The 25,791-nt window shown below is 48.3% G+C and overlaps 1 protein-coding gene across 1 annotated transcript in view; it reads left to right on the top strand.

The window, feature by feature from the left end:
- MAN1A2 (mannosidase alpha class 1A member 2) overlaps positions 1–25,791 on the top strand; it is a 307,541-nt gene that overhangs the window by 126,294 nt on the left and 155,456 nt on the right. Inside the window, exon 4 of the mRNA XM_074975205.1 lies at positions 12,871–12,989. Within this exon, the coding sequence (XP_074831306.1) occupies positions 12,871–12,989 (119 nt within the window). The remainder of the gene's footprint in view (positions 1–12,870; positions 12,990–25,791) is intronic.

The following is a 25,791-nucleotide window of genomic DNA, read 5'->3' as shown; positions in this document are numbered from 1 at the left end:
GCGTGAAGGGCATGCCAAAGAGCGATCCATACTCATCGTGTTTACGGTGCATAGGGGAGAGCCACCAAAAGCATCACTGTAAGATCTGCCATGAGTTCTGCCCTAGAACTCTTAAAGAAAGGGAACAGCGGCTTAAGGTGATCCTCATGGAAGCAGCCCTACACCCCCACTCTGACCCAGGCTCGGGACCCAGCTCCTAATGCTTCATCCTTGATGAGGAGCCCCCCGACACCATCGTCAAGCTCAGTGCCGTGAAAGGAATTGGCCTGAGATGCTTGGCACTGACATGGCACCTCACGAGGCCTGGCTGAAAGCAGGCACCGATCTCACTCACCGGTGCATCAGAAGAAAAAAAAGCCGGACAGTCGCTCTCCTCCGGCTAAATCCAGAGATGTGGGACCCCAGGTGGGCCACAGCTCCAGATCCCCTATTGGGGCCGTGCTGACTCCTGCCCAAGTGAGGCAGTTGGTTGCTGGTCCCTACACAGCAGCTACAGCTCCCTTTGATGCCGGAAGCATATCAAGCCCCTTAGGATCTCCTGCACCTTATGGCACCGTTCTCGCCCCCCAAGAGGGAAGAACCTTCAGTGCTGGCAGACCCCCTCTGCCCCCTGGTGCAGTCAAGGGGGAAGCTGGCTATCATGTTGAGGCACTCCCCCTCTCCATGTCACTCGGTGCCAGCTCACTCGGACAGAGAGCCTATCCTCTCCCCGAGCTCTCGACACTGAAGGCACCAAGGCTTGGCTCCTCCATGGTCTTCCGTCTCGGAGACCTCAGAGTCAGAGTCCAACTTCTATCGCCCCAGGAGAAGCAGGAGCCACAGCTCGAGGTCCGGGAGAGACAGGAGGGAGCCCCAGGCGTGGCCTCCACAGTGGCAGAACCCACCTCAGTGGCCCTACTGGACCCCTGGGGCCTTTTGTGACAGATTTCTGCCTGAAGCATCAGGTGATCAGTCTGAGGCCACAGGATCATTAAGGGAGGAGATGACGTAACACACCAAGTGTCTAAATTTTAAATCTTTATTGATAAAATAATAAAATAACAGCGGAGAGTGATGGGTGCTCCCCATGTCACTCAGAGGAAGGAAGCAAGCTTTAGGGCCTCAAGCCCTAACCCACTTTCATACACACGCTCTACCCGAGGCTGGCCAAACCTGGGTGTAACGTAAGCAGAAGAGGGGGAAGTGTGGATGGCAGTTCTGTCCTGGGCCCGGGTCATCCGAGGATCCACTATCATCTCCAAGTTGCTCCAGCTCTCAGGAGGGTTTTAAGTCCCGGGCTCCTTGGGGTGGGGGTGCTTCGTTCAGGGACCTCTGCTCCTGTAGCCCTCTGTGCCAGTCCAAACCGGCTTTCCATGGTGTCTTCAGCTTTCTCAAAACACCCGGCTTCCAGGGACACAAGGCTCGGCTCCCCCTCTTGCCGTCTCGCCGGTGTTTTCAATCTCTGCAGTCTTAGAACTTGTTTTCTTCTTTCCTGGCCTTGCTGCCTTGCAGGTCTGTGCAGTTGGGTTTTTCTTTCTCACGGATGCTCGGGCACATTCATGCCCCCGTCTTTCTCAGCTGTCAGCCAAGTCTCAGCTGTGAGCAGCGTCCTTGGCCTGGGGCCAGCGTCTTATCGTTGTACTGAGCTTTCTAGCTACAGTGTTGAGTTAACCCAATCTCTGCTCTCTTTCTTCTTCCCCCTTTGGCCTCTTGCAGCATGCAAAAGAATCTTCCAATCCACACTCACTCACACCTTTGACCCTTCCAAAAATATCCTGCAATGCTTGCAACAGCATTAGCAATATACAATGCTGATCTGCCTTCCCCAGGAGACCCCTTGAGGGGGGGAGCCATCAGGGTATGACACTTTCAGCAAGGACAGGGAGGAATCCGAGGTTACTGCTCCGCGACATCTTTTGTGGCCTCAGTCACCTTTGTCCCGCCATCGGCTACACATCTGACCTCAGCGCCTGCCCACATGCCAATGCCTCTGGCAGCAGCACCATCATCGACTCCAGCACCGTGCTCGGCACTGCCCTTGGCAGTGTCCTCGCGCCCGTCGTCCACGCTGGCACTGCTGTCTACATCGACATCGACTTCGTTGGTGCCTGCGAGTGGATTGGCACTGGCTTCTTCGACGGTTCTTTCCATCGTACTGATTGCAGCGCTGATACTTGGTCCGGCATCTGCAGCTCCTCCACCATCTGATGCACTACTAGCACCAACACTGCTCCGAGAGTCTTGGGACCCCCTGGGCGTGGCTGGCACGGAGCATCCTCTCATAAACGCTTCCTCCTCTTCGTCACCGGATGAAGCATTGGCGGGTATAGCCATAGTCCCGGCACTTGAGGACAACAGGATGCTTCAGCAGTTGCTGCACAGGGCCACTCAGGGTCTGGGCATTAAGCTGAGGAGGTAGTCGAGGAGGCTAATCCCATGGTGGACATCCTCGCACCCTCAGGACCTTCCCATATTGCCCTTCCACTTATTAAAACCATTGTGGGCACCACCAAGACCCCGTGGCAGACCCCAGCTTCCTTGCCACCCACTGCCAAGCGGAATGAGAGGCGTTATTTCATTTATACTCCCACCCACCCCCTGACTCTCTTGTTGTGGATGCTGCTCACCAGCGTGACACAGGGCTTCTAAGGGCCATCCCCAAAAAACAGGGAGGCTAAGCGTCTAAACCTTGTTGGGAGAAAGGTCTGTTCTACAGGGGGTCTGCAGCTCCATATCTTGAATCAACAGGCCATTGTCAGCAGGTACTCATACACACCTGTGCGGCAATGGCCAAATTTACAGCGCTCTTCCCTTTGGACTCCCAACTCCTGGCTCCAACTCTCAGGGCTCCCTTACGAGGTCCAGCAAACTATTCAGGACCTCCTATTTGAAGGTGAGACTCTTTTTTCTGAAAAGACAGACAAGAGGCTGCACAGCCTGAAAGACTCACAAGTCACCCTCAAGTCATTGGGCCTGCACACTCCTGTAACACAGCAGAGACACTTCCGACCGCAACCTCCTCTGAGATTCCATTTGCAGAACCGACAGGTTGGTTCTCGGAGGAGGAACGGGAGTGGCAGGAGGAGGCAACACCCATCTTCAGGCCAGGGTTCTGGCCCAGCCCAAGCCACCCTCTGGCCCTAAACCAGCCTTTTGAAGGTGCAGTCGAGGACGGCGCACCAAATCAGAGACTGGATCTACCCTGCCTTACCTTTTCCTCCTGACTATCCCCTTTCTACCGTGCATGGTCCCGTATCACTTCGGATCGCTGGGTGCTCCACATGATAGAGAGGGGATACTCCATCCAATTCTGTACCCTCCTGCCCTTCCTTCCCCCTTCCCTGTCCCTCTTCAGGGGACTCTTCTCATGAGCATCCAGGTGGTGCAGTTGCTACTGTTGCTAGGAGCAGTGGAGGAGGTTCCTCTGGAGCACAGGCTTCTATTCCTGGTATTTCCTAATACCGAAAGACAGAGGTGGCCTCAGGCATATCCTGGATCTGCGAGAACTCAACAAGTTCATAAAGAAACTCAAGTTCCACATGGTCTCCTTGGCACTCCCACCCTCAAGCCCTGTGAATGTGTCCCTGGAGCTCCAGGTCCACTGAACACTCACAGTATTCAGAGATTCGCTGCTTCCAAAAATCCGTTCACCCAGCTTACTTGTACCATCTCAGATCACTGCTCCACTTAACTCAGAGCACTTATGTATGTTTATAGTGAAATCAAACATAAGTTTTATTTAACAAAGTACAGAGATTTAAATTATATCAAGTAGGTTTTGGAAACAGTTACATATAAAATAAAATTATAATGCCTTTTGAAGTCTATGCTTAATTAACAAGATACTCTCATAGCTGGTATGACAGCATCACTAGGACACCCCAGTATTTCTCTGCCTCGACAACTAGCTGCTCACGTGGATCGTCATATCAGGAGGTACAGTTCGTGGTCCTTTTCCCTACTCAGCCTCTTTCAAATGCCTGGCCTACTGCTCTGAAGCAGCTTGAGGACACAATTTCAAATGGGATGCATTCTTAGTATAGTGATCAGAACCACTAATAATACTTTCCCAACCATTCCACTCTTATCTCAAGTCCTGAGGAAAATCAAGCAGTCCAAAGTATCAGTAATGCTAGTAGTGCCCTGGTGGCCAAGGCAGTTTTTGTCTACCAGCATCCTTTAGGTCAGGGGTCTCAAACTCAATTTACCTTGGGGCCAGTGCCAGTCCTTAAATCCTCCCAGCAGGCCAATCATGTCACTAATGCCGCCAAGAACCTGCCCCCCAAAAAACTCCACCCCCCACCTGCCTAAGGCTCTGGGAGGGAGTTTGGGTGGGGGAGGAGGTCTGGGGTAGGGGATTGGGGTACAGTCTCTGGGAGGGAGTTTGGATGCAGAAGGGGTGAGAGGTTGGGCTCTGGGAGGGAGTTTGGGTGGGGAAGGGGGTCTGGGGTGCAGGCTCTCGGCTGGAGTTTGGGTGCAGGTTGCAGGCTCTGGGCTGGAGGAGGGGGTGGGATTGCAGCCTCTGGGAGGGAGTTTGGGGCTTGGGGTGTGTGGGGAGGGGTGCAGGCTCTGGGAGGGAGTTTAGGGGCTGGGGGGTGTGGGGAGGGGTGCAGGCTCTGGGAGGGGGTTGGGGGGTGTGGCACTTGGGGCTTAAAGGCGGGCTGGGGGGCCTCCGCGCACTGCTGCCCCCGGGCACCGCCTCTGCAGCTTCCCATTGGTGGCAGAGGTGCTCAGGGTGGGGGCAGCATGTGGAGGCACAGCCCCGCCCCGCCCCGGGGCCGCAGGGAGGGGCTGGCAGACACGTCGAGCGAGCAGGCAGATGCTGCTCAGCTCTGCTGCGCTGCCGGGCCCCGGGCCCTGGTAAATCGCATGGGGGGGAGAGTGCCCAGGGGCGGCAGCTGAGGCCAAGGGAGAGACCCAGTCCCAGAACTGCTGGAGCCCCGCAGGCCACATTGGGGAGGTTCCAGCGGCCTGCAAGTTTGAGACCCCTGCTTTAGGTGGCTTCATGTCTCTGCATATGCATCTAGCCATTTCCAATCCTGCCGACTCAGAACAATGGCAAGACCACCCATTCCAAACCAGCATCCTTCCATTTAACAGCTTGGTATTTGGATGGATGGTGAACCCAGAGAGAGGTCTTGTTCAGAGCCAGTATAATCCATCCTCAATAACAGGAGAAGCTCTGTAAGAAAACGTTATGCTGCAAAATGGAAGAGATTCTTGATCTCATGCCAACATCGTCAGATACGTCCAGACCATTTCAGACTACCGCCTTTTTCTAACACATTATGTCTGTCAGCTCACTGCATGTGCATTTGGCTGTGATTAATGCCTTTCATCTTCCAGTGGAAAACTCTTTGGTCTTTACCCACCATACAACTGTGATGTTTCTGAAAGACCTTTCCAGAACTTTAACTCCAGGACTAAAAACAATGCCAACTCGGGATCTCCATATAGTATTGTCAGTGCTCATGAATCCTCCATTCAAACTCTTAACCTCCTAGTGTGTTCTTCATCTTTTTTTGAAGGTGTCTGTCCTGACTGCAATCACCTCCACCAGAAGTATAGGTGAGCGTGGGACCCTTATCACGGACCTTCCCTACACTGCCTTCCATAAGGATAAGATTTCTTTGAGGTTACACCCCAAATTTATTCCAGAGGTTCCCTCTGAACTCCACTTTAATCAGGTCATACACCTACCAGTTTTCTACCCAAAACCTCACTACTCCAGAGAAGACAGGGACTCTGTTCTCTAAATCTCTATCAAGCCTTAGTTTTCTAGCTGCAAAGGCCAAAACCCTTCAGGAAATCCCTGGGTTTCTTTGTTTTTGTTGGTGAACTGATGAAAGGAGAAGCAGTCCCCTCATAGAGACTTTCTAAATGGGTTTCAGGTTGCATCCTGCTGTGCTTTGAGCTAAACTAGACACCTCCCTCTCAAGGTGTGAGTGCTCACTTGACCAGAGACCTGGGTAATTCAGTGGCTTCTCTTCAAGGTGTTCCCCTTCTGGAGCTCTGTAGAGCAGCAACATGGGCGTCAGGGCATACCTTTACCAGACATTACATGATGGTACAAGCTTCTTCTGCAGATGTATCCTTTGGCACAGCAGTTCTGCATTGTGTGGTACAGCACAGTTTCTTGCACTCTTCTCCTCACTGGGTATTGCTTGTGAGTCACCTTGAGTGGAATATATATTGGGACTGTCACTCAAGAAGAAAGAAAGGTTTATAGTAATGAGTTATTCAAGATGTGTGATTCCTATGTGTATTCTATTACGTACCCTCCTTCCCCTCTGATTTGGATCCTTTCCTAAGATGATTGGTGGTAGAGAAGGAACTGGAAAGGCAGTCAGTCTGTGACATCCCTTATGCCCTTGGGTTGGAGCATGAGGAGGTGCAGGCACAGACCAACAGACATTGCTAATGAAAAATCTTCTGCGGTCAGGTGACTGAAGCATATGCATACCTTGAGCAGAATACACATAGGGACTACACATCTCAAAGGACTCCAGTTTCTGTAAAGTAAGTAGCCTTTCTTTTTTTTATCTGCTTTTTTAAATTGGTCTAAAATGTTGAAGGCAATTAATTTTCTCATTGTGGTTTAAGCGTTTATTCATTGCATTTTATAGCTCTGCTGAAATCATATGTGGCAGTTTTATATATACTGCCTATTTTCATTGACTTATTTTGAGCCACTTATTTGCAGATTGGAATTAAAATTCATTCTTCAATCCATTTTCTTAAACATTATCTTGTTCATTGTGAACCATTAAGAGATTTTATAAGAAAAGGGTTTTCAATATTGGCAGCTTTATTGCCAAAGCTTTGTTAGAGATGGAAAAGGAAATTGAGGTGGAGAATTGTTTCAATTTTCATGTTGTGAATTTTTTAATTGGGGCTATAATCCTCTGCCTGTTTCATACTAAGGGTCCTGTTCCTGTAAATAGAGGAGTTTGAAGTTTATTCTTTCAGAGAGGTCAGAGAGAGACTTTATGCTTGGATCTCTGGGAAAGCCAGACTAGTGAAACCTTTCTCAGTCTATGCAGATTAGGTTTTATTAAATAACCCTGTTGAAATGTTGGTATTTTAAAGACCTAATAATTAGGCCTAATTTTGAAAGAGTCATTAGTGGCTCTACAGTTATAGTGCTGTGTTTTTGAGTTAAAGTATTGTTTCAGTCACTTTGTTTGAATTAGCCCTCTTCCTATAGAGAAGGTATAACTGTCTCCCTAGATGTATGCCACTGGTTTACCTGCAATAGGGTTGCCAGGTGTCCAGTTTTTGACCAGAACACCCTGTAGAAAAGGGACCCTGGAGGCTCCAGTCAGCACTGCTGACTGGGCCGTTAAAAGTCCAGTTGATGGTGCAGCGGGGCTGGCAGGCTCCATGCCTGGCTCCACGTGGCTCCTGGGAAGCAGCCGGCATGTTCTGCTCCTCGGCGAAGGGATGGCCATGGGGGCTCCGTGCACTGCCCCTGCCCCAGGTGCCAGCTCCGCAGCTCCCATTGGGTGGGAACCATGGCCAATGGGAGTTGTGGGGCAGCACCTGCGGGTGTGGGGACAGTGTGCAGAACCCCTGACTGCCCTTCTCTTTCTCGGAGCTAGAGGGACACGTTACCGCTTCCTGAGAGCTGCCTGAGGTCAGCACCACCCAGAGCCTGCACCCCAGACCCCTTCCTGCACCCCAATCCATTGCCCCGAGCCCCCTCCCACACCCAAACTCCCTCCCGGAGCCCACACCTGATGCCCCAGACCCGAGCCCCTTCCCGCACCCGAACCCCCTTCCCCAGCCTGGAGCCCCCTCCCACACTCCGAATCCCTCAGCCCCAGCCCGGCGCCCCTTCCTGCATCCCAAACCCCTCATCCAGAGCCCGCACCCCAGCTTGAGCCCTCACTGTCTCCTGAACCCCAACTGCCTGCCCCAGCCCAGAGCCTCCTCCTGCACCCTGAACCCCTTATTTCTTGCCCCACCCAGAAGCCTGCAGCCCCAGCCCAGAGCTTGTATCCCTTCCTACACCCCAAACTCCTGCCTCAGCCCAGAGCACCCTCCTGCACTCCAAACCCCTCATCCACATCACCACCCCAGAGTCCGCACCCCAACCCTCTGCCCCAGCCTGGTGAAAATGAGCGAGTGAGGGAGGGTGAGGGGAATGGAGTGAGCGGGGATGGGGCCTCAGAGAAGGGGCGAGGGTGTGGTGGGGCAGGGGCAGGGCAAGGTGTTCGTGTTTCTGCAATTAGAAAGTTCACAACCCTACCCTACAAGCCCCTGAAGCAGTTGCAGTGTTAGCTTGGAGAGCTCTGAGCAGCTGCTGTTCCTTCCCTACTGCAGCTTCCCTGTTGGCCATGAGGTGAATCACAAGAAAGGGAGGAGAGTAATTCTGCTTGCACCATTACCTGTTTCCCTATTAGGCTGTGGGAGACCCAAGGAGAACAGAACAGGTGCTCAACTGAGACTGCCTGAGCCCAGGGGAGCACCTAATAAAGAATGGCTCTGCTCCCCTTTCCCTATAGCCAGGCAGAACAGTCCAGGAGAGAAGAAGAGAAGCTGAGACAGCCAGTTACTGCTCCCTGATTCTCTGTCTGAGCCCCTGTGCAGTGTAGAATAATTTGGGGGCCCCTTCGTGACCTCCCCCCCATGACCCTTATATATTTGCCTCCAGCCCCAACATTCCTGTGTGTCAGAGACTACTGAGGGGGAAGTGTAGGAGCTCTACAGCTGTTGTGGTCTCCCCTAGTCAAGAGAATCCCCAGCAGTGGACTTGTGTTTTCCACTCACTTTGCTCTCTCTGGAAGCACAACAGAACAGAGATATTGCTCCAAAATATTGATTTTTGTCCTCAACCTTTTAAAAATATTTAACCCACAGTGTTCCTTAAGGAAGAGGTGTTGATTTACAACATGGGATTAGTTTTCAAACATCTAAAATAGGTTTCAGAGTAGCAGCTATGTTAGTCTGTATCCACAAAAAGAAAAGGAGTACTTGTGGCACCTTACAGACTAACACATTTATTTGAGCATCCGATGAAGTGAGCTGTAGCTCATGAAAGCTTATGCTCAAATAAATTTGTTAGTCTCTAAGGTGCCACAAGTCCTCCTGTTCTTTTTATCTAAAATAGGGAGGAAGTCCCTAGATTGGGGTGAAACAGAAGCTTACTTGTGCGGAAGAATGAGAAAAGATGAATAGATTAATAAAAGTAAACTTAAGGTTTTCAAAGTTACATTGAAAGGAAAACTGCAGTATAGTGCGAAGTACAATATACAAAATCTACTCTGAGACAGCGTTATTTAGGTTTCATAGTCAATAACTTATACATTAGGAAATGTCAGAGTAAAGGTTGCCTGTATAACCCTGAATTTTGCCTCCTAGTATATATGTATTGTGCTAGTCATTAATTATTTGGTCAATAACCAAATATGCAATTTGTCCCAGGGGTTAGTAGTTCTCTTGAGTCCCAGGGACGACAGTAATTACCCACCACTGTTTTTAAGTCCTGGAGGAGCTGCAGTAATGCACCCCATGGAGTAGAACACAATCCTTAGCCTACAATGTGACATATAGCATTCATAAAGTTAATCCAATCATCCCGAAATATAATGCATGAGGTTGCAATAGCTATCACAGTATTAGTGAGGCATTGGTGGTGACATCATAGTTAAGGCTGAATTCTACTATGCACTTCTGGCAGGGATTCAACCTTTATTTTGTATGAAAAATACAGTACATCCTTTCCAAACTTACAGTACTTATTCTTTGAATACTGAATGAATTTTATGAGAATTACAAGTAAATCCATTAATTAATTTCAGTTTAAATTAATTAAAAACCGGTCCTTTAAAATATTTAGCAACTGTTTTATCCTTTTTTGTCTTGAATGGTCTTAACAAAGAAATAACAAACATTTTAAACTTTCTATATATAATTAAAATTCATTTAAATTTTGTACATAAGTTATATTTGAAGAAATTAGTTTACATAAGACCACAAGCATGGCCATCGTGGATCAGACCAATGGTCCATCTAGCCCAGTATCCTGTGTTCTATCAGTAGCCAGTGCCAGATGCTTCAGAGGCAGTGAACAGAACAGGACAATTTATCAAGTGGTCCATCCCCTGTCATCCAGTCCCAGCTTCTCGCAGTCAGAGGTTTAGGGTTGTAATTAAGTTATTAAAGATTGTTGTATCTAATTTTTATTCTGAGACAAAAAAATTAATATGGAGTTAAGTTTGTAATTATGCATCAGTAATTTAGGGTAGAAAAAAATTACAGGGATATTGTGATTATCCCAAAATCAAGTACTACAGACCCAGGAAATTCAGAGTTTTAGCTATGCTTGAAAGAAATCCAGAAATATGAAGTTGAGAAATGCACAATTAAGACATTGTTGGGGAGTCTTTGTCTGAGTCCAGCTGTGTCTCCCAGTGGTGAGGGTCTGTGGCTGGTGGTAGGGGAACCTGGGTGTGACATTCCCCAGAGTACAATGTAGACTGATGGACACTTGTATTTACTCAGTTCACTAACCTGGGCTGCCTCTGTCACTGCTTCGTTGTGAAAGCAACCACTCCTGGTCTGTTCACACATAGCCTCCAGCATGTAAATCACTCCCAGCTACACTGTCTGAGTGCTATAGCCAGCCACTCATGAATTACATTGCAGGGTAACACCAGCAAACTCCCAGTCCCAGACTTACCCCCAGAAATGTGCATCTTGTACTGCCCAGCCCTCTCCTGGACAACACAAGTTCATATAAAGTCTGTCATTTTTAATAGAAAACAATATGTACAAATCCTGTTATCACAAATGAAGTGTCCCAAACACACTGGTTTAGATAAAACAAGTTTATTAATTACAGAAAGATAGATTTTAAGTGATTACAAGTAATAAGGCATAAAAGTCAGAATTGATTACAAAGAAATAAAAGGCAAAACACAACTAATACCTAACTTAACAAGCTAAGTGAATTCAAAGCAAAAGTTTATCTCACAACATGCTTTAGCAATCTTACTGGCTGCAGTTCTTTCAGCTACGATCTCCCCCCCAATTCAGTGGTAATTTTCTTGTCCTTCAGGTGTTGTTGATGTCATGAGTAGAGATGAGTAGAGTAGAGAGAGATGATTTGGGGCCTCTGTTCTTCATTTTTATCCTTTTTCTCTTCTTTGAAAATCATCTCCAGCTGGGGTTCAGAAGACAAAATCTGGGGAGATGGGAACTTCCAGCTGCTTCTTTGCCAAGATGTAAATTTGTTGCTCACACCCTTTTTCCTGCCAAAGAATGGCTGTTTAACCAGGTGATATTCTATCTGATTTTGTTGACACCCGTCTGAGGTGTCAGTTTGCCTTTTGTCTTCGAAGAACCAGTTTGTGTCTGCTTTTCTAAACTTGGAATATGTCTCAGTAATGTTATACAGTAAAATCTTATAACTTTACATACAATGTTGCCACACTTATTTTACCAGGACAATAATGATCAGTAAATAACGGGTTTTCAAATGATACCTTACAAGGCACAGTTTGTACAAAGTTTATCTTAGTCTTGAAAAAAGGGTGAGCATAGGTATGCAGACTGTTACACTAGGCCCTCCTTGGTGCAGCAAGTTCCAACCCAGGGCCCTGTGATTGTCAGTCAGATAGGCAGCCTGGGAACGGGCACCACAAAGCCTGCTTCATGGGTTGCTTCCTGCCCTGGCCTCTACCAACTTAAGTCGCAGCAGGGTCTGCTTATAGACTCAGAAAAGGGGGGTTCTCTCTAACTGTGATCTGGAAGCTCTTTTCCATCAGTCGTGGTCCCCTGTTCCCAGTCTCCACGGGGGCCTTCAGTGGCTCAGACATGGGCTCTGGTCCAGGTGCTGTGAAGCTTCTGCAGCCTCTGTACAGAAGCCACTAGTGTAGGACTGCTCCCATGCTCTAGTAGCTGTGACTGAACTGAGCGGCTCCCTTTTGAGATCTGCTTCCATTGTTAGCATGCCCAGCAGGTGCCTTTGGGGCTTAAAATTGCTTGTTAACCCTTGATTCTGCACTGTGGGGCTTATACACACAATCACAGACACCCAAACCTTGTCTCTCCTCTGAAGTGATTCCAGAAAGGAGGGGGTAAAAAAAGATTGAATGTGTCTTTAAAAAATCACCTTAATCTAATTTGGGACAAGAAACACAAAAATGCTTTAATCGTAATTGTATAGTTATTGCATAGTATCACTACAGGGTACTGATACATATCTGGAACCTTTACTGCATCTTAATGTAGTTTTTTGTCTGGAATATGACACAGTGATGGTAATTGACAGTTACCTTCAATAAGTAAGACATGCAATTAACTAACATCAGTGTTTGCAAAATTCAGTGTAATTCCTCTGCTAAATGTCGGGATGTGCAAAGGATTACTACAGATACTGCTGTAACTCACAAAAGCTTATGCTCAAATAAATTTGTTAGTCTCTAAGGTGCCACAATACTCCTTTTCTTTTTGCGGATACAGACTAACACAGCTGCTACTCTGAAACCTACAGATACTTGAAATTACAGATGATCTCTTAAGTAAAACTCTTTCCCCAGTCCTGTCCAAGAATCCCCTAAAGGTATTTGAAGTTGAATGTCCTTATACTTGTTGTAGCTCCCTGAAAATGTGGTTGGTCATCTTCTGGTAAGGAAATCAGATAAGAATGGTCTTTTCAAGTTTCACTCTCCCTTTCCCCCCAAAACCCAAATGTGTGGACTTCAGCAATGCACCTAAGCGCCAGGGACTTCATGCTGCTCCTAATTTCTGTCTGACTGTGAGATTTCTTCCTGGTACTATCGCCTTGTCAAGATCTAAGACTACTTCAACTATTTATTTTTGCCTGTGACATTTTTTTCCAGTGAAATAATCACTTCTAATAGAAAACTTATTTTTTGCTTGTAGGAAATTCGCAAATGGGTGCTACCATAGTAGATGCTTTGGATACTCTCTATATCATGGGACTTCATGATGAATTCAGAGAAGGACAAGACTGGATTGACAAAAACCTTGATTTTAGTGTGGTAAGTAGAACATCTTCTTGTATTTCACCGGTCCTTTTAAAGGTGTTTTGAGAAAACATACTGTAGTGATCCCAAGCCGGGGAGAAGTTGTTAAGCTGGAACTATGGTTGAGGACACAAAAAACATTTATCAGAAAGTCCTGAAATTCAGGCTTATGGCTAAACTTCAAAGGACTTCCTTTTTATTTTTTGTGTTTTGAAAAGTGAAAATCTGTGGCCCCCCTAACCAAGGATGTCTTTCTATTTAATGTGTTTAAAAGTTAGCGATTGCCAAAAGATGGATAATACTTAAATGTTCCATGAGAGATATTAGAACCTCTGCAGAAGAAGTACAAAGTTATCCCCAATACAGATCAAATTATAAGCATGTTACAATAGCACCAGAGTATTCAGTTGTGGAAGGAGAAGGGGTTTTACTTTTAAAATTGTGGTGCATGAACTACTTACAATATTTCAGTCCAATTGTTTATTACAAGTTTTTAAGGTATATACTCTGATGCACCCCAGAATAAAATCCGAAAACACAAAACAACAGTGACAAAACAATACACAAATATAATAACCATGAACTGGTTAGGTTTAAATAAAACATAACAGTCCAAACAGCAGATATGTATCAATGGGTCCTGAATAGCAGCACACATCCAACGGTATGTGCGCGTGCACACACACACACACACACACATGCACACAATTTCCTTCCCTTCTCCCCAAAAGTTCAGCGATACCTAGTTGGAGGCATCAAGTGACCTTGGGGCTGTAGGCTGTACCTCTGATTCAGTTCACTGCGTGGGCACCCTTGGTGTGCTACATCTTCCCCAGTTGGCCACATCTTACACAGAAAGAGCATCCTCTTCCCTGTCTGTTCCTCTTTCAATAAACAGTATATCTTGCTGGTGAACAGTTCATTCTCCCTGTGGTAAATGCATTTGGCATGCTCCTTAGCCTGTAGCCCGGAAGATCATGCCAGAAGCATTCAAAATGCTTCCAGATCCCCAGCTAACATACACTGCCTGTCCAGGATAGAATGCTTCGAGTCTCTTATGGATATGCTTGTTGAAACTCGTGTATTTCCTAATCACATCAGTTGTTTTCAAGGACAGTGAAGGAGTGGGATTATCCTTTTCTGTCATTATAAACAATTTGGTCCTACTAGGTTGGCTGAAGAGCTGATAGAACATGGTTACTCCAGTACTTTCGTGAGGCATACTCTGAATATCATATAAAGTAGGACTTAATGGAAGGGTGTATCTCAGTGTTACTCTAATATGTAAGCTACATGTTACTTCAGAGTCTCGTGCAGTCTTTCCACTATCTCATTTCCTTGGCATATACAGCAGATTTATAACGAAATGTACCAATTCTCATCAGAAAGCCTTCAAACTCTTTTGGTACGTGTGACTGGGTGTACCTACCCTACACCAGCATCGAAGGGGTTAACTATGCTCTGCAGGCTGAGGAAGCCCGCCCCTCTGACTCTGCTGGGCATGCTCAGCCTGGAGGCAGCATATAAAAGGTAGCAGCCCAGCTCAGTCTGGGGAGGCTGCTGACAAGGAAGGACGGAGGCTGCGAGCTCCTTGCAGGGAGTTGCTACAAACCCCGACTACGGGACTACGGCTCACAGGGTGTCAGTATATTCTAGTGGTAGTCGATTATGTGACCTGCTACCTGGAGGCCGTCCACTACGGGCCACCACAGCCCCTGTCATAGCCTCAGAGCTTCTGAAAATTTTTGCTAAGGTCAGGATACCTAGAGAAATATTGACAGACCAGGGGACGAATGTCTCCTCCAAACTGATGGCCAAGTTATGTTGTCTACTAAACATCCACACTCTCAAGACATCGGTATACCATCCACAGACCGATGGCCTCGTAGAAAGATTTAACGGAACCCTAAAAACCATGCTTAGGAAGTTCGTGGACGACGACCCACAACATTGGGACAGGCTGCTCCCCTCACTACTGTTTGCAGTGCGTGAAGTCTCCCAGGCCTCGACAGGGTTCTCCCAGTTTGAGCTCCTTTATGGGAGGCAGCCGAGGAGGATCCTAGACCTTCTCTGAGAGACTTAAGAGGAACAAGAGTTGAGGGTCACAGGGTCAGTCCCATACATCTTGCAACTAATTGAGCATCTCCAGCTTGGGGAGTTCTCCTAGAAGAACCTGCTTCAGGCCCAGCAAACCCAATACAGTTGGGGGGCCAAGATGCAGACCTTTGAGGCTGGGGACAGGGTCTTGCTCCTGTTGCCATCATCAGAATCTAAACTACTCACCAAATGGCCAAGGCCATTTGAGATTGTTCAATGGGTATTATGAAGTCAGACTCCCTGGTCTACCATGTGAACGTCCTGAAGGCCTGGAAGGCCTACTGATCACCCCCTACCCCCCAGAACCTGAATTGAGAGCAGTAGCCAGTTGAACCCCTGGCACAACACCAATCACACTGGGGAAGGACTTGAGCCCAGAGCAACAAGCAAGCCTACAGCGGCTTGTCCAAGACTTCCCCTCTGTTTTATCTTCTTGTCCAGAATGGATGAGTATTACCAGCCACCACATAGATATCATTCCCAGACAAAAGGTCTGCAACCAACATCGCCTACTTCCCTGGAAAATGTGGGAAGTGGTCCAGAAGGAACTTGAGGCAATGCTAGCCATGGGAGTAGTGGAAGAATCCCGGAGTGAATGGAGAAGCCCCATAGTCCTGGTCCCAAAGCCTGATGGGACTATGAGGGTCTTTATAGATTTTAGGGGGTGAATGCCATTTCCTTCTTTGATGCCTACCTGATGTCATGGATGAATTGGCTGCTGGAACAGCTGGGTAGTGCTAAGTTTCTATCAACACTAGATTTGACCAATGGGTACTGGCAAATACCCCTGGCCCCGACTTCCTGGGAGAAGACAGCCTTCCCTACACCACCCGGTCTATACCATTTCATTACCGTGCCCCTTTGGGTTACATGAGGCTGTGGCTAGGTTCCAGTGATTGATGGACCAACTGTTGCAGCCACACCGGCAGTATGTGGCAGCTTTTATTAATGATACTGTGGTCTATAGCACAAGTCGGGAGGAACACCTACAACATCTCACCACGGTCCTACAGGCCTTGAAGGAAGCAGCTCTCACAGCAAACCCCGCCAAGTGTCACCTTGGGTGGAAAGAAGTGACCTACTTGGGATACACGGTGGGGGCGGGCCAACTTCACCCCCTGGTGGACAAGGTACAGGCCCTGAAGGACTACCCCACCCCTACAACGAAAAGAAAGTTAAGGAAGTTCCTGGGTTTGGCCGGATACTACTGAGGGTTCATGCCAGACTTTGCCACGATAGCCGCCCCCTCTCCTACCTCATAAAGAACTCCCGGCCATGGAATGTCCGGTGGTTGGAGGATTGTGAAAGGACCTTCCAGACCTTGAAAGAGCAACTCACCCACGAACCCGTCCTGTTCCAACCAGACTTCTCAAAACCCTTTATTTTAGAAACAAATGCCTCAGAAGTGGGGCTAGGGGCCGTTGTTTTTCACACAATGCACAGTCAACCTGTGGAGCTCCTTGCCCGAGGATGTTGTGAAGGCCAAGACTATAACAAGGTTCAAAAAAGAACTAGATAAATTAATGGAGGATAGCGCCACCAATGGCTATTAGCCAGGATGGACAGGGATGGTGTCCCTAGCCCCTGTTTGCCAGAAGCTGGGCATGGGCGACAAGGGATGGATCACTTGATGATTGCCTGTTCTGTTCCTTCCCTCTGAAGAAACTCGCATTGGCCGCTGTCGGAAGAAAGGATACTGGGTTAGATGGACCTTTGGTCCAACCCAGTATGGCTGTTCTTATGTTCTATCTCAGGAATGAGAGGGGGAGGAACACCCCGTGCTATACCTAAGCCGGAAGCTATTTCTCTGAGAAGTCAAGTACTCCAGCATCGAAAAGGATGCCCTAGTGGTAAAATGGGCGACAGAGGCTTAACAGTATTACCTACTGGCCATGCACCCCTACAATGGATCAACACCATGAAGGATTTGAACTCACAGATTATGAGATGTTACCTCGCCCTCCAGCCCTACGAGTTCAGCGTGTTACACTGCCCAGGTAGGGCCCACGTTAATGCAGACTTTTTCTTCTGGGCTGGAGTGGGGGACAATGGGGATGGACCCCTGCCAGGTCCAGTCTTGAGAGGCAGGGTGTGTGATGGGGTGTGCCTACCCCCCACCAGTCCCTAAAGGGTTAATTATGCTTTGCAGGCTGCGGAAGCCCCGCCCCTCCGATCCTGCTGGGCATGCTCAGCCTGGAGGCAGCATGTAAAAGGTAGCAGCCCAGCTCAGTCTGGGGAGGCTGCTGATGGGGAAGGATGCAGGCTGTGAGCTTCCTGCAGGGAGTTGCTACAAACCCCGACTATGGGACTATGGCTCACAGAGTTCCTGACTGGAGACTCCAGGCTGCCCGACGAGCCCAGAGAAAGGACGGCACTGGTGGGAGCCCAGCCATTTGAGGACCCCAGAAACCCAGGGGACCCGGGAAGTTTCGATGAGGGAGAAAGGGTAAGAAGCAGCCCAGGGGACTCGAACTCTTAGCTGGCAAGCAAAACAGGGGACTGGTCAGTGTGTTTTGGGAGGATCCCCACTGACTTGGTTGTGAGCACCCCCACCAACGCCAGGGCCTTGGGCCGGGGCTTGGAGTTGCAGGGAGGTCCCGAGTTCCCTTACCCGGGGTGCCACACCCCCAAGTGGTGCCCCTCTTCCCCAGTGGGCCTACTGGCCACATAATCTCACAGAGGTGGGCTACTTCACTGACTCTGGCCATTGGGCCACACTGCCCTGATGGAAAGGGCCACTCACTGACTCTGGCCATTGGGCCGTGCTGCCCTGATGGGAAAGGACTTCCTGAGTCTGGCCATTGGACCACACTACCCTGATAGTAAGGGCTGCTTATTGACTCTAGTTACTAAGTAATACTACCCCATGTTACAGTAAAAGTCATTGGTGTAGGACCTGACCAGCTGCAGAATCACCTCCACCCTTCCATCTAACCCTATGTGACCAGACACCCTGTGATGGGGTGTGCCTACCCTGTGACAGTACGTAAGATATCCTGTTATCTGAAACAAGGCTCTCTGGTAAGCCAAACGTAGGAAATAAAGTAGATAGGCAAGAAATGAGCTCCTCTGAAGTGCCTTGTGAAATTATGAATGCAAAGGCATAACATGAGTAATAGTCTGAAACAGTCAATGGGATGTAATCATGCAGTGAAATCAGGGGGCCAGTAATATTCACTGCAATTCTCTGCTATGATCTGTCTATGACTACCGGTTTCAAAGGATCCGGAGGAACAGACGTTATATGCACTTTATGGGCAGAGCATGCCTTCAAACTATGCTCAATGTCTGTGCGTAACCTTGGCCACCAACCATGACTACGCATAATATCCCCAAATTCACATTGCTGGGCTATCCTCCACAGATGACATGCAAACTATGTACATCATACATGCATACATCATGTCCTACATATATCACATACATCATACATCCCATGTATCATCACATGTATGTAGGACAATAATGGAACAACATTTGCAGCTGTACCTTTAACAATATAAAACTTTGCAGTCAACTTTATTATATCTTTGTACAGCACAGGGCATACAGCTTTACCCACTGTCTGCAAGGCATAAAAATCCCAAGCTTTTATAACCACTGTCTGTAGTCAGTGTCCAGATTAGATTTTATAACCACTGTCTGTAGTCAGTGTCCAGTCAGGATGTGGATAAATTGGAGAGAGTCCAGCGAAGGGCAACAAAAATGATTAGGGGTCTGGAACACATGACTTATGAGGAGAGGCTGAGGGAACTGGGATTGTTTAGTCTGCGGAAGAGAAGAATGAGGGGGGATTTGATAGCTGCTTTCAACTACCTGAGAGGTGGTTCCAAAGAGGATGGTTCTAGACTATTCTCAGTGGTAGAAGATGACAGGACAAGGAGTAATGGTCTCAAGTTGCAGTTGGGGAGATTTCGGTTGGATATTAGGAAAAACTTTTTCACTAGGAGGGTGGTGAAACACTAGAATGCGTTACCTAGGGAGGTGGTAGAATCTCCTTCCTTAGAAGTTTTTAAGGTCAGGCTTGACAAAGCCCTGGCTGGGATGATTTAATTGGGGATTGGTCCTGCTTTGAGCAGGGGGTTGGACTAGATGACCTCCTGAGGTCCCTTCCAACCCTGATATTCTATGATTCTATGATTCTATTCTATGATTATGAACTAACCCAGAGGAGAGAACATTAACTTCACACCCATATCAATCATGCACTTCATTAGTATACTGTTAATTTCTAGCCCAAATTAATGGTGTTAAGTTTGCAAATGAATTGTAGCTCTGCAGTTTCTCTTTGAAGTCTGTTTTTGAAGTTTTTTTTTGTTGAAGGATGGCTACTTTTAAATCTGTTATTGAATGTCCAGGGAGATTGAAGTGTTCTCCTACTGGCTTTTGTATGTTACCATTCCTGATGTCTGATTTGTGTCCATTTATTCTTTTACGTAGAGACTGTCCAGTTTGGCCACTGTACATGGCAGAGGGGCATTGCTGGCACATGATGGCATATATCACATTAGTAGATGTGAAGGTGAATGACCCCCAGATGGTGTGGCTGATGTGGCTGGGTCCTCTGATGGTGTCGCTAGAGTAGATATGGGGACAGGGTTTGTTACAGGGATAGGTTCCTGGGTTAGTGTTTCTCTGGTGTGGTGTGTAATTGCTGGTGAATATTTGCTTCAGGTTGGGGAGCTGTCTGTAAGCAAGGACTGGCCTGCCTCCCAAGGTCTGTGAGAATGAGGGATCATTTTCCAGGATAGGTTGTAGATCGCTGATGATGTGCTGGAGAGGTTTTAGCTGGGAGCTGTGCATGATGGCCAGTGGTGTTCTGTTATTTTCCTTGTTAGACCTGTCCTGTAGTAGGTGACTTCTGGATACTTGTCTCGCTCTGTCAATCTGTTTCCTCACTTCCCCAGGTGGGTATTGTAGTTTTAAGAATGCTTGATAAAGATCTTAGAATCATAGAATAGAATCATAGAATCATAGAATATCAGGGTTGGAAGGGACCTCAGGAGGTCATCTCGTCCAACCCCCTGCTCAAAGCAGGACCAATCCCCAATCAAATCATCCCAGCCAGGGCTTTGTCAAGCCTGACCTTAAAAACTTCCAAGGAAGGAGATTCCACCACCTCCCTAGGTAACGCATTCCAGTGTTTCACCACCCTCCTAGTGAAAAAGTTTTTCCTAATATCCAACCTAAACCTCCCCCACTGCAACTTGAGACCATTACTCCTTGTCCTGTCCTCTTCTACCACTGAGAATAGTCTAGAACCATCCTCTCTGGAACCACCTCTCAGGTAGTTGAAAGCAGCTATCAAATCCCCCCTCATTCTTCTCTTCTGCAGACTAAACATTCCCAGTTCCCTCAGCCTCTCCTCATAAGTCATGTGCTCCAGACCCCTAATTATTTTTGTTGCCCTTCGCTGGACTCTCTCCAATTTATCCACATCCTTCTTGTAGCGTGGGGCCCAAAACTGGACACAGTACTCCAGATGAGGCCTCACCAATGTCGAATAGAGGGGAACGATCACGTCCCTCGATCTGCTCTCTATGCCCCTACTTATACATTCCAAAATGCCATTGGCCTTCTTGGCAACAAGGGCACACTGCTGACTCATATCCAGCTTCTCGTCCACTGTCACCCTAGGTCCTTTTCCGCAGAACTGCTGCCTAACCATTCGGTCCCTAGTTTGTAGCGGTGCATTGGGTTCTTCTGTCCTAAGTGCAGGACCCTGCACTTATCCTTATTGAACCTCATCAGGTTTCTTTTGGCCCAATCCTCCAATTTGTCTAGGTCCCTCTGTATCCTATCCCTGCCCTTCAGCGTATCTACCACTCCTCCCAGTTTAGTATCATCCGCAAATTTGCTGAGAGTGCAATCCACACCATCCTCCAGATCATTTATGAAGATATTGAACAAAACCGGCCCCAGGACCGACCCCTGGGGCACTCCACTTGACACCGGCTGCCAACTAGACATGGAGCCATTGATCACTACCCGTTGAGCCCGACAATCTAGCCAACTTTCTACCCACCTTATAGTGCATTCATCCAGCAAAATACTTCTTTAACTTGCTGACAAGAATACTGTGGGAGACCGTGTCAAAAGCTTTGCTAAAGTCAAGAAACAATACATCCACTGCTTTCCCTTCATCCACAGAATCAGTAATCTCATCATAGAAGGCGATTAGATTAGTCAGGCATGACCTACCCTTGGTGAATCCATGCTGACTGTTCCTGATCACTTTCCTCTCGTGTAAGTGCTTCAGGATTGATTCCTTGAGGACCTGCTCCATGATTTTTCCAGGGACTGAGGTGAGGCTGACTAGCCTGTAGTTCCCAGGATCCTCCTTCTTCCCTTTTTTAAAGATTGGCACTACATTAGCCTTTTTCCAGTCATCTGGGACTTCCCCCGTTCGCCACGAGTTTTCAAAGATAATGGCCAATGGCTCTGCAATCACATCTGCCAATTCCTTTAGCACTCTCGGATGCAACTCGTCCGGCCCCATGGACTTGTGCACGTCCAGCTTTTCTAAATAGTCCCTAACCACCTCTTTCTCCACAGAGGGCTGGCCATCTACTCCCCATGTTGTGATGCCCAGCGCAGGAGTCTGGGAGCTGACCTTGTTCGTGAAGTCAGAGGCAAAAAAAGCATTGAGTACATTAGCTTTTTCCACATCCTCTGTCACTAGGTTGCCTCCCTCATTCAGTAAGGGGCCCACACTTTCCTTGGCTTTCTTCGTGTTGCCAACATACCTGAAGAAACCCTTCTTGTTACTCTTGACATCTCTTGCTAGCTGCAGCTCCAGGTGCGATTTGGCCCTCCTGATTTCATTCCTACATGCCCGAGCAATATTTTTATACTCATCCCTGGTCATATGTCCAACCTTTCACTTCTTGTAAGCTTCTTTTTTATGTTTAAGATCCGCTAGGATTTCACCGTTAAGCCAAGCTGGTCACCTGCCATATTTACTATTCTTTCGACTCATCAGGATGGTTTGTCCCTGTAACCTCAACAGGGATTCCTTGAAATACAGCCAGCTCTCCTGGACTCCTTTCCCCTTCATGTTAGTCCCCCAGGGGATCCTACCCATCCGCTCCCTGAGGGAGTCGAAGTCTGCTTTCCTGAAGTCCAGGGTCCGTATCCTGGTGCAAACCTTTCTTCCCTGCGTCAGGATCCTGAACTCGACCAACTCATGGTCACTGCCCCCCAGATTCCCATCCACTTTTGCTTCCCCCACTAATTCTTCCCTGTTTGTGAGCAGCAGGTCAAGAAAAGCTACCCCCCTAGTTGGCTCCTCTAGCACTTGCACCAGGAAATTGTCCCCTACGCTTTCCAAAAACTTCCTGGATTGTCTATGCACCGCTGTATTGCTCTCCCAGCAGATATCAGGAAAATTAAAGTCACCCATGAGAACCAGGGCGTGCAATCTAGTAGCTTCTGCGAGTTGCCGGAAGAAAGCCTCATCCACCTCATCCCCCTGGTCCGGTGGTCTATAGCAGACTCCCACCACTACATCACTCTTGTTGCTCACACTTCTAAACCTAATCCAGAGACACTCAGGTTTTTCTGCAGTTTCGTACCGGAGCTCTGAGCATTCATACTGCTCCCTTACATACAGTGCTACTCCCCCACCTTTTCTGCCCTGCCTGTCCTTCCTGAACAGTTTATAACCATCCATGACAGTACTCCAGTCATGTGAGTTATCCCACCAAGTCTCTGTTATTCCAATCACGTCATAATTCCTTGACATCACCAGGACCTCCAGTTCTCCCTGCTTGTTTCCAAGGCTTTGTGCATTCGTATATAAGCACTTGAGATAACCTGCTGATTGCCCCTCATTCTCAGTATAAGGCAGGAGTCCTCCCCTCAGAGACGTTCCTGCCTGTGTTTGCTCCCGGTATCCCGCTTTCCCACTTACCTCAGGGCTTTGGTCTCCTTCCCCCGGTGAACCTAGTTTAAAGCCCTCCTCACTAGGTTAGCCAGCCTGCTCGCAAAGACGCTCTTCCCTCTCTTCGTAAGGTGGAGCCCGTCTCTGCCCAGCACTCCTCCTTCATGGAACACCATCCCATGGTCAAAAAATCCAAAGCCTTCTCTCCGACACCACCTGCGTAGCCATTCATTGACTTCCACGATTCGACGGTCCCTACCCAGGCCTTTTCCTTCCACGGGGAGGATGGACGAGAACACCACTTGCGCCTCAAACTCCTTTATCCTTCTTCCCAGGGCCACGTAGTCCGCAGTGATCCGCTCAAGGTCATTCTTGGCAGTATCATTGGTGCCCACGTGGAGAAGCAGGAAGGGGTAGCGATCCGAGGGCTTGATGAGTCTCAGCAGTCTCTCCGTCACATCGCGAATCTTAGCCCCTGGCAAGCAGCAGAATTCTCGGTTTTCCCGGTCAGGGCGGCAGATAGATGACTCAGTCCCCCGGAGGAGAGAGTCTCCGACCACCACCACCCACCTCCTTCTCTTGGGAGTGGTGGTCGTGGAACCCCCAACCTCAGGACATCGCATCTCATGCCTTCCAACCAGCGGAGTCTCCTTCTGCTTTCTCTCCCCAGACGTATCATCTGGTCCACTCTCTGCAATGGTACCTGTGGAGAGAACATGAAAGCGGTTAGTTACCTGTGTCTGCGTTGCTGGAACCCGGACATTCCCCCTTCTTCTTCTGGAGGTCACATGTTGCCAAGCTTCTTCACTGGCCTCTTGGCTCCGCTGTGCAACCTGCTCTAAATCTTTAGAGCTTTGCGCCCGTAGAAGCATATCCTGACTTTTGTCCAGAAAATCCTCACATTCTCGTATGCAACGCAGGGTCGTTATCTGTTGCTCCAGACCTTCAATCTTCTCTTCCAATATGGAGACCAGCTTGCACTTTGTACAGACAAAGTCGCTTCTGTCCTGTGGAAGAAAGACAAACATGGCACATCCAGTGCAGGTCACAACAGCTGAACCCCCCCCTTCCATATCACTTTCCTACTATGAGCTTCCTCAGAGAAGTTGACAAGATGTAAGCCTCACTGGGCTCACTCCAGGCAAACTCCCAGGCAAACTCCTGCTCTGTGCTGCTCTGCTGTCCCCCGCTGCTCAGCTGGTTCGCCGCCGCTCATCTGGTTCACGAAGCTCTGGCTATTTTTAAACAGCCAGGCTTCCCTGAAACAAACAAACAGACAGCCCCAAGGCCCGCCCCCTGCAGGCTACCAGCCAATCAGCACTCGCTCAGGCTCTCACACTGCCCTCCCAGCAAACACACACTCGGATACTTACTCAGCAAACACGCACTCTGATACTCACCGATCCCATGCAAACTCCTGCTGTGTGCTGCATCTTGTAGGTGTTTGTCTCTGTCTGAGGGATTGGAGCAAATGCGGTTGTATCTTAGGGCTTGGCTGTAGACAATAGATCGTGTGATGTGTCCTGGATGGAAGCCGAAGGCATGTAGGTAAGTATAGCGGTCGGTAGGTTTCCTGTATAGGGTGATGTTTTTGTGACCATCACTTATTTGCACCATAGAGTCCAGGAAGTGGATCTCTTGTGTGGACTGGTCCAGGTTGAAGTTGATGGTGGGGTGGAAATTGTTGAAATCCAGGTGGAATTCTTCAAGGGCCTCCTTCCCATGGGTCCATATGATGACGATGTCATTAATGTAGTGCAAGTAGAGGAGGGGCGCTAGGGGGCGAGAGCCGAGGAAGCGTTGTTCTAAGTCAGCCATAAAAATGTTGGCATAGTGTGGGGCCATGTGGGTACCCATAGCAGTGCCGCTGACTTGAAGGTATAAGTCGTCCCCAAATCTGAAATTGTTGTGGGTAAGGACAAAGTCACAAACCTCAGCCACCAGGTGTGCCATGGCCTCATCAGGGATGCTGTTCCTGACAACTTGTAGTCCATCCTCGTGTGGAATATTGGTGTAAAGAGCTTCTACATTCATGGTGGCTAGCATGGTGTTTTCAGGAAGATCACCAATGCATTGTAGTTTCCTCAGGAAGTCGGTGGTGTCTCGAATATAGCTAGGAGTGCTGATAGCGTAGGGTCTGAGGAGAGAGTCCAAATAGCCAGATCATGCTGCCGTGAGAATGCCAATGCCTGAGATGATGAGGCGTCCAGGATTCCAAGGTTTATGGATCTTGGGTAGCAGATAGAATACCCCTAGTCGGGGCTCTAGGGATGTGTCTGTGTAGATTTGTTCCCGTGCTATACCAAGGAGTTTCTTGAGCAGATGGTGTAGTTTCTTGTGGTACTCCTCAGTGAGATCAGAGGATAGTGGCCTGTAGAATGTGATGTTGGAGAGTTGCCTGGCAGCCTCCTGTTCATAATCCAACCTGTTCATGATGGCTACAGCATCTCCTTTGTCAGCCGCTTTGATTATAATGTCAGAGTTGTTTCTGAGGCTGAGGATGGCGTTGCGTTCTATACGGCTGAGGTTATGGAGCAAGTGATGCTGTTTGTTCACAATTTCAGCCTGTGCACGTCTGCGGAAGCACTCTTTGTAGAAGTCCAGTTTGTCATTTGAACCATGAGGAGGAGTCCACGCAGAATTCTTCTTCTTGTAGTGTTGTTGGAGGGTTCCTGTGGGTCAATGCGCTGTTCAGTGGTGTGTTGAAAATATTCCTTGAGTCAGAGATGGCGAAAGTAGGCTTCCAGATCACTGCAGAACTGTATCATGTGCGTGGAGGTGGTGGGGCAGAAAGAGAGTCCCCGAGATGGGACAGACTCTTCTGCTGGGCTAATAGGG

Source organism: Natator depressus, chromosome 1, assembly GCF_965152275.1.
Source record: "Natator depressus isolate rNatDep1 chromosome 1, rNatDep2.hap1, whole genome shotgun sequence".
NCBI lineage: Eukaryota > Metazoa > Chordata > Testudines > Cheloniidae > Natator > Natator depressus.
This window is presented reverse-complemented; position numbering and strand designations above follow the sequence as displayed.